This window comes from Galeopterus variegatus, unplaced genomic scaffold (assembly GCF_000696425.1).
Source record: "Galeopterus variegatus unplaced genomic scaffold, G_variegatus-3.0.2 Scaffold1090, whole genome shotgun sequence".
NCBI classification, from domain to species: Eukaryota; Metazoa; Chordata; class Mammalia; order Dermoptera; family Cynocephalidae; genus Galeopterus; species Galeopterus variegatus.
In genome coordinates, this window is record NW_007727201.1 from 290,420 (window position 1) to 299,740 (window position 9,321).

A 9,321-nucleotide genomic window follows, 5' to 3' on the forward strand; every position below is an offset into this window, starting at 1 on the left:
AACGAGTCAGGCAGAGAAAAAGAAATACCACATGTTCTCACTTATTGGTGGGAGCTAAATAAATAAACAAATTAATTTACCCACAAACACACACACAAAAAACCGGGGGTGGTGGTGGGGAAGAAGATATAACAACTATACTTTTTTTGAAGTTGTTACAACAAGCAAACGGAAAGGACATTCTTGGGGGGGAGGGGAGAGAGGGAGGAGGGCGGGAGGTGTCGGTGATGGGCCATAATAATCATATACATTGTATATTGACAAAATAAAAATTAAAAAAACAAAAACAACAACAACAAAAAAAGAATACTGAAAAGAGCTGATCATCCTCATGGCATATACTCTTCAGAATCCGTGATGATCTGAAGTCCAGGTTATTCATAATTGTCCTTATCCCCTGGACATGTAAACTAGTGTCTTAGGCAATATAACTTTGTATATTGCTATCTGTGCAGTAGTATTAATTAATTGTCACATGTGTAAACGGATGTCAACTTTGGTGGTGAAGTGTTTTTAGTTGGTGAAAGTATCTTCATCATATGATGGTCAGTAGACTCTGCTCCACGAAGGTGGGGAATTTCGTTTGTTTGTTTGTTTTCTTCACTGCTGTATCCTCAGGGGCTATAGGAGTGTCCAGCACATAGTAGACACTCAATAGGATATTTGTTTAATTAACGAATGAATCTTCCATTGATTGATCTGCCATTGATTTAAAGTCTGACGTATACCTCTTAGAATTATAGATGATGTTAGTAGAAACGAAGTCAAGATTGTAGAGCATGATTTCTTCTCAGGGAATCTCCCTTTGTCATCTTAAGGGCTAACTCAAAAGCCTTTTAGAAAATGATTTTTACGAAATAGTGAAATTTGTGGTCCAAAAATCTCTTCAGAAACTTGTTAAGAACTCTTTTGGGATGTTTTCCAAAAAAACCTACAGCTGACGTAGAATATCATCTCATTTGGATCCAGTTCACCTGAAGGACAGACACTTATCTTTTATTTAGAGAGAAAAATAAATACAACTTTGAACTTTTACTCTAGCCTGTTGCCCTTGAGTTGGCCTCCTATCTGCTGACTGCACCATTGCCCTTGAACCAGAAAGAGAGGAGTAGGTATGGCATGGAGGATTGGGCCCGGAGCCAGACCTCAGGATTCTGGGGTGGTTTTCACCTTTCACTAGCTATGTGGCTTTGGGCCATCCCAGTCATAACCTCATGATACTTCAATTCCTCCCTTTGTAAACTGCCATTCTTCCCAAGAAAGTTGTGATAAGAATGCCCGCCTATCGACTTGGTGGGGCTATTAGAAATTCCAAATAAGATGTGTTTGTAGCACTTTGTTAATAGAACAGTTTTACACAATGTGGAAATTCTGACTACAGGGCAAGAAGAAATCAAAAGAAAGAGATTATACAAAAGTCTTTTTAATTTTACAAAACTAATATGGAGTAATGAAACTATGAACTTTCAAAGAGAGATTAAGAATAAAGAAACAATTTACAATGTTCTAAAACCAAGGACAGCCACACATCCAAATGAGGAAGCACACAAAAGAAGTCGGTTCCTGCTGAATCGGCCAAGACAGGTGATATCAATAATCAAAACAATGTAAGCAGTGCTGTGTTTTAAATTTGATCCAGATTTGAGATGACCGTATACAAGAAATGACCTTACTGGAGTCAAGTATATAGGCTCTTAAAGATGAAATCTAGATGTTAGGAGCTATTTAATGTTGAGCTTTCAGCTCCATTTCCTGAGGAATCATCAGAGCCATAGGTGGGGAAGGCAGTAATTCTTGTGAGGCATTGCAGATGCTGAAATCCAGACATACGGAATTGTTGTACTCTATAGTATAATACAGAAACAGTCTCACAATAGGATAAACACTCCTTTAAAATTTTCTCTTAACTCTAGAGTGAGGATATTGTATAGATTGGCTAGTTGGTGTTTTTTTTCATTTTATATCTGGCTTCCTGTGTACCCATTAGGATTCTGTATTTGTAGTGATTGGAGTGCAGTTCTCTGCTGAAACCTCTAACACTGTGCACAGTGAACATGTTTAATACGTTGGCAGTTGAAATTCATAGATATAATTTGTACTGATACTGAAATTGTGGAATATGATAGAAAACCAGACTTTTGTTGTTGATATTGTGAAGATGGCATATGAAGTAGCATCATAAAAAATTTACCAAATCAACTGGTACAGAGGACCCTTGAACAACATAGGGGCTAGGAATGCCAACCTCCATTCAGTCTAAAATCTGCACATAACTTTTGACTCCCCCCAAATTTCATTACTTAACTACTACTTAAGTATGTTTAGTGACCCCCAGGTCTAGGTTGCACCTCGTGCTTAACTACTTTACTGCTAATAGCGTACTGTTAGGTAGGTTACTTAACTGGTAGCAACTGGTACTTAACTGGTAGGCGACAATTTTTCTAATATATTTATTGAAAAAAATCTGTGTATAAGTGAACACATGCAGTTCAAACCTGTGTTGTTCAACTAAATGTTCAGCAAGTCAAAACTGATTTCTTTGATAGCACTGGTAAATAGTCTACTAATTGTATTTTTTTCTTTGCTTGACAGCAATATATTGCTCCTTTAGAGACATAGGTGACTTTTCCCCATCAAATATTAATTGGGAACCTCCTGAGTGCCAGCCAGTCCACTGGGTTCCAGGAACATGGAGGGAAATATGACAGCCGTGGGTCTCACTGCCTAGAGCTTTCAGTCAGTACTTTTCTGTATTTCTAATTATGGAGTTAAAATGCTCCATATTTCCTGGTTCCTTTAGTTAGTCAACAAGGCTCATCTCATCAGGAAATACTTAGTTCAGGGAATGGTGGCAGTGACCAGGCCACTGACCACATAGCTGATCAACAAACACATGGTAGCTTTGGTGGAGGGGATAGGGAGGTAGAGAGGGAGGTGGGGGGAGAGAGAGAGAGAGAGAGAGAGAGAAAGGGAGGTTTTCAGAAGTTCTGTTTATCTACTGTTATTCTGAAACAGGAGCTCATAAAAAAAGTTCATCTTTTTATTTTTCTTATTAAAAAAGTAAGACATCATCATTTTAAGAATATTTGTAAAATACAATACAGTGAAGAAAATAAAATAAAAATAAAAGTGACCTTTAATCCTAATACCAGGGATAATTATAGTAGTCTTTGATATACCTCTTCCCATGCCAAATTTTATTACGTTTTTTAAGGCCAATTGGTGTTTTTCCATTAAAAGTATTTTGAACTTTGTTCCAGAATATTAAGTATTTTCTACAATATATTTTTCAATGGCTGTTAACAATATTCTTTATTATGGAGGTAACAAAATTTGTTTAACTAGTCCCCTACAGTTGCATAGTTATTTCATTGTTTCCTCATTATAAACAATAATGGTATAAATATGCTGACAAATAACTTGCACATATTCGTAATGATTTCCTTTGTATGATGTCCAAGAAATGATTGCTGAATCAAAGGTTGTGCACATTTAAAAGACATTTGATGAACATTACCAAATTTTAAATTTATTTTAACACCCACTTAGTTGAACTAATTTACCTTTTGTTACTGTCTTCCTGAAAAATGTTTCTAGCTTTTTATCTTAAATTTATTGTCTATTGTAATTTTAAAACAGCTGAATATGTATTGAATTTTGAGAAGAAAAAGAACGACATAATACTAAAAGCAAAAAATACCAAAATGTAATTGTATTAAGGAAAAAAAAAGAATGAAAATATTGTATTGTTAACTAATGTCATTTCATATTTCTTATGCCAAAATTAACTCTGACATTTTAAAATGTATTTCAAATACAGGGCACAGTGTTTCTCTGCTTGTGTTCAAGCAACTATCAATTGACTGACTGTTTTTGGTGGCTGACTGGTTCAGGGATCTGAACCTGTGACCTTGGTGTTGCAAGGGTGCCCTCTAACCAACTGAGCTAACTGGCCAGCCCAACTGACTCTATTTTTAATGTGACTTTCTCTGTGCTACATAGAATAGAATTTTAGGAGAGCTTTTTTTTTTCTTTCTTTTGAGTCTGTTCAATTAATAGCACTTCACTTTGACATAATTTTCAATTATTAAAAAAATATTCCCATTGGGTGTTTTCCTCCATACGTTGTGCAATTGATGAGGCTGCTCTCTTGTGCTCTGAACACTGATGTCTCACTCTGCAAGTGCGCTGGTGAATTTTCTCCTGCTTTTCTCAGACATATACTCTTTATGTCATTCTAAGGTAATTTCACAATAAATGTTCTAGAGTGTCAAAGAAAAACTGATGACGATGATGCTGAGGGAGTTTGGAAACAAATCTGTCAAATAGCAAGGGAAGATTCCTTTCTGCTTTTTATTGATCTTTACTAATTTTAAAAGAGAAAACAAAACATCCTTATTCTGACATTGTTTTTCTGCCCCCCCCCCCCTTTTTTTTTTTAATTTCACAATAAATGTTCTAGAGTGTCAAAGAAAAACTGATGACGATGATGCTGAGGGAGTTTGGAAACAAATCTGTCAAATAGCAAGGGAAGATTCCTTTCTGCTTTTTATTGATCTTTACTAATTTTAAAAGAGAAAACAAAACATCCTTATTCTGACATTGTTTTTCTGCCCCCCCCCCTTTTTTTTAGTGCTCTGCGATGGGGGCAAGGGCTTTCTGTGTGCCAGTGGAATCTGCATCCCCAGGAAACTGCAGTGTAATGGCTACAATGACTGTGACGACTGGAGCGACGAGGCTCACTGCAGTATGTAACAGGCTGTTTGGGGTTTGTCTGGGTGGACAGGAGTTCTATTCAGGGGCCTAGAAACCAAAACCATTCCATTGTCAAATCCTGACAACCATCAGACATTTGCGTAGACTGCTTTTGGTTTGCCTTTCTAAAGCGAGTAATGTGTTTACCTTCCCCCAGGGTGACAGTAGTCTGTTTGCACACCTTTCAAAGGCATGGTTTTATTAGGAATCCAACAGCTAGACGCTGCATTGGAACAGATTAGGGATTGAAACGTTTTTGCATAGAGTCTTAAAATCAGGAGAAGGCTTTTGGTTTATTTTGTTTGGGTGAGGATTTTTATTTTTGTTTTTAAAGCTTTATGAGTACAAAGGTCAATGTTTTCTAAAAAGGTTATTTTAATAGGAAAAATTTTCACACTAATGATTCATAACATTCATGACATGGCAAATACAGAGCCTCTGGTTTGTTTATGTTTTCCCCAAACCTAGAGATAGTCAATGGCATTAACTGTTTTTAATCTACTGATCGATTGATTCAGCTTTAAACATCCACAATTTACTTCCTCATTGATTTGCTTAGTTGTTTTAACTGAATTGGCCAGTAGTTTGTCCAATATAGATTCAGATTTCAAGTTGTTTTGCACTTATGCATGAGAGAGAAGGAAAAAATTAGACCCAAGAATTATATTACATGATGTGTACTCAAAACAGAACTATATGCACTTGTGTTCTAATTTTTTTTCATCAAAATATTTTAACATTTATTTGTACATATTTGTGGGGTACACTGTTGTTTCAGTACACTGCACAATGATTCACTTAGGGTCGATAGTGTAGTTTTGTACCCATTAGTCCACCATTTTTTCTTCTTCCTCCCCCATCCCACCCGTAATCATTACTCTACTCTCTACTTCTCTGAGAACCACTTAAAAAAAAAAATTCCACATATGTGTGAGATCATGTGGTATTTTCTTTCTGTGCCTGACTTACTTCATTTAACATGGTGGTTTCCAGTTCCATCCACGTTGCTGCAAATGATAGGATATCATTTTTTTAAATAGCTGAGTAGTATTCCATTGTAAATATATGCCACAGTTTTTTTTTATCCATTCCTCCACTGATGGACATTTAGGTGGATTCCATCTCTTGGCTGTTGTGAATAGTGCTGCGATGAACATGGGAGTGCAGGTTTCTTTTTGGTATGTTGATTTCCTTTCCTTTGGGTATATAGCTAGTAGTGAGATAGCTGGGTCATAGCGTAGATCTATTTTTAGTTCTCCAAGGAACCTCCATACTGTTTTCCACAGTGGCTGTACCAATTTACACTCCCACCAGCAATGAAGGAGAGTTCCTTTTTCTCCACATCCTTGCCAGCATTTCTTATTTTTTGTCTTGATAGTAGCCATTCTAACTGGAGTGAGATGATATCTCATTTGGTTTTAATTTGCATTTCCCTGGTGATTTGTAATGTTGAGTATTTTTTCATGTGTCTGTTGGCCATTTGTGTGTCTTCTTTTGAGAAATGTCTGTTCAGGTCCTTTGCCCTTTTTGAAATTGGTTCATTTGGTTTTTTGCTGTTGAGTTGTTTGAGTTCCTTGCATAGTCTGGTTGTTAGCCCCTTGTCTGATTGTTTTTTAATGGTTGTATAACCAGCCATATTTAGTATGGGACAAGTTATGTTTTACTCGTCATGAGGATTGCCAAGGCTTTATAAGAGTTCCACACTGCTGACCTCAATGGAAAGATTCCTCTGGTCTGTTTGCCAGGTGAGCCAACTCTTCTTCTATCTGAACGGTTAGGATGTTCATTTGTCAGAACTTTCGAAAGGCACTACTGTTGCAACATTTTGGGTCAGTGTTTCCCAAACTGGTGTCTCATAGTACTTGAGTCTTGAAAAATGAATGAGAAAAAAAATTAGTTTGGGAAATGCTCTCTACTAGATCTTCCTAGAGAGTTACAATACATATTCGTATTAAAAGTTCTGAAAAAATATACAGTTAAAAAAATTACTAATTTTGCTTAACTTGGTACTTCCTCAAAATTATTTCCTCATGTTAATCTCCATCTTTATTTATTTGTTCATGCATTTATTTATTTTGCATAATACCTCGCATCCTTTGGAACTTTAGTTATGTAATACATATTTTAGCAAATGTTTTTCAGAAAGACATTTGTTTTTCACAACTTGAAATTCTCTATTAAGAAAAACTTATGGCATACAATTTTACATGAAACACATTTTTATAGGATGTATATTTATATTGGGGAGTATTGCTGTGGACTTAGCAGAAAATACTGTGCAAAATAGCCACAATAGGATACTTTAAATGGCTCCATAGAATTATATTCATTTTATGGGAATTGTGATGGCATCTCTTATTATAGTCCATGTCATGGCATTATTCAAATTTCGCATGTGCTTCTCCCCTCTGTGGTGGGCCAACATCAATTTCATCATTATGTTCTTCTGTTGTACTGAGCATTGCACTTGGAACACAGTAAGTGCTTTCTGCCACATTTGTTGAAACTAAACTTGAAGAAATAAAATTTCCTAGCTGCAATGGGACAAGAAGGTATCACTATTCTGCAAGTTATTTAGCAATGTCCTTGGAGTTGAAGAATTTATTAAGGAAGACAGACACTGGCTTTACTCACGAACATACTTAAAAAATGATCTGGTTTGGAGGAAAGACATCCCTTCAGAAAACTTCTGTATGAAAATGCTTAGTTAGATGTTGAAGGCTTCATATGCAGTTGTTTCTGACCTTAAAAGGACATCTGCTTCTGAACTCTAAAATTCAGTGCTTGTGGCATTTCAGCATGAGTGTTTATGGAAGGTGCCACATTCCTGTTGTCACCACCCTGCAGTGAAGGAATAGTGCAAATTTGAATTAGAGCTTAGATGCAATCAGAGCGTGGACATGGCCCACAAATACTCATGAGGGAAGTTTTGCTGTGCATTCCCGTGGAGGGGCAGAAAAATATACGTGGTTCCCAAGGTTCTGGCAGGTAGATGAGGAGGACTGCCAGAGAAGATCATGCTTCTATGGGTTAGATGCAAAGATAATCTCTAGCTAAGCACTTTTCTGCTTTTATAAAACATGAGTCAAATTATGTAGTTTGTATAGTTTATTGAGTTGTTGAATTCTTTTTTAGTCATGTTCAAAGGAAGGGAGGGAAGGGATTTCTTATTTGTGAATTACCTAATCAACTGTGCTAGAAGCATTTACCTACATGATATGGTTTGATTATCAGCACAGGAGGTATTGCCTAACCCCTTTTGTACAGGTACAGAGCCAGGGCTTGGGGTGATGTATTAATTTGACAGTGATTCAAAGTGCTAGATTTGAACTCAGTCTTGAAGGGTTCCAAATTTAGTGCCACTTTCTCTCAGCTGTGCTGCCTTCGACTTTTCCTTGTCCCCAAAAGCTCAGATTTGGTGAATGATTATATTCTGATAATTCATATGACAGGAAAGTTTTTAACTAGTTTGGATGCTCTATTATGCTTTGGGAGGTGATTGTCTATTACAGCAGCGCTCCAGGTATCTGTGACTACTTACTGACTTTCTCCCCTAAATAATTTTGTCTTGTTTGTTAGTATCTTCCTAAGAAATTGATTGAAAATATTTCCAACTACCTGGAACAATTTTAGTGGTGTAGTAGAAAGATTTTTGAAATTAGGGCAACTTTAAAATGTTCTAGCTCTGTGACTAGTTCTGTGAGGCTACTTCTCTAACCTTGACTTTTCTTATCAAGGCTGGCTGCACATTAGCACCCCCAGGAAGCCCCACCTGCAGGGAAGCTGATTCAGCTGGTCTGGAGGTGGGGCCCAGGCAATAGCACTTTTGCAGAGCTCCCCAGGAAATTCTAAAGTGCAGCCAGATTTGAAACCACTGGACTAGAAGGTATCTGGTGTCTCTTTTGTTGCTAACATTCTATAATCTTTTGATTCTATAACCAGCTCCTAAAACAGTGCCTGGAACATAGTAGGTAATTAGCAAATGAATACATTTTTTAAAAAGTCTCAAAGAAAATGGTTGTCACAGGAAAATAACTGCCACAAAGTCTACACACTTAATTCCACATAAAACCACCATCAAATAGTTTTGGAAATTATTAACTCTGAATTTTGGTAGAATTGGTTGACTCGTTTTTGAAGACAATGGTTATATAATTATACTGAGTGAGGTAGAGTATAGTGATTAATACTGGAAGTGTTGAGTCAGGCTGCCTCAGTTCCTGTCTTTACCATTTCCTACCTCTGAGAACTTGGGCAAGTTATCAACATCCCTATGCCTCAGTTTCTTCATCAGTAAAATGAAAATAATAGTAGTAACTATTTCTAGAATTGTTCAGAAAAATGAAACATTGGATTTAAAGCATAGACTAATGTCTGGCATGCAATAACTCAAAGAACATTAGGATTTATGGTTGTGATGTTGTCATTGTTAACTGTTTTTATCTTACCCCTTCCCTCACCCAGCACCTCTCATTTCTAGGGTGCAGAGGATGACCACTGAAAATCAAGGGGACAGCTGATAAAGACTGGGTGATATGTGGTAGGGCAGACAGAAACAGTAAAATA

The 9,321-nt window shown here is 36.7% G+C and overlaps 1 protein-coding gene across 1 annotated transcript in view; it reads left to right on the plus strand.

Annotated features, from left to right (window-relative positions):
• Positions 1-9,321, plus strand: part of CORIN (corin, serine peptidase) — a 164,352-nt gene that overhangs the window by 64,476 nt on the left and 90,555 nt on the right. Inside the window, exon 3 of the mRNA XM_008574712.1 lies at positions 4,634-4,747. Within this exon, the coding sequence (XP_008572934.1) occupies positions 4,634-4,747 (114 nt within the window). The remainder of the gene's footprint in view (positions 1-4,633; positions 4,748-9,321) is intronic.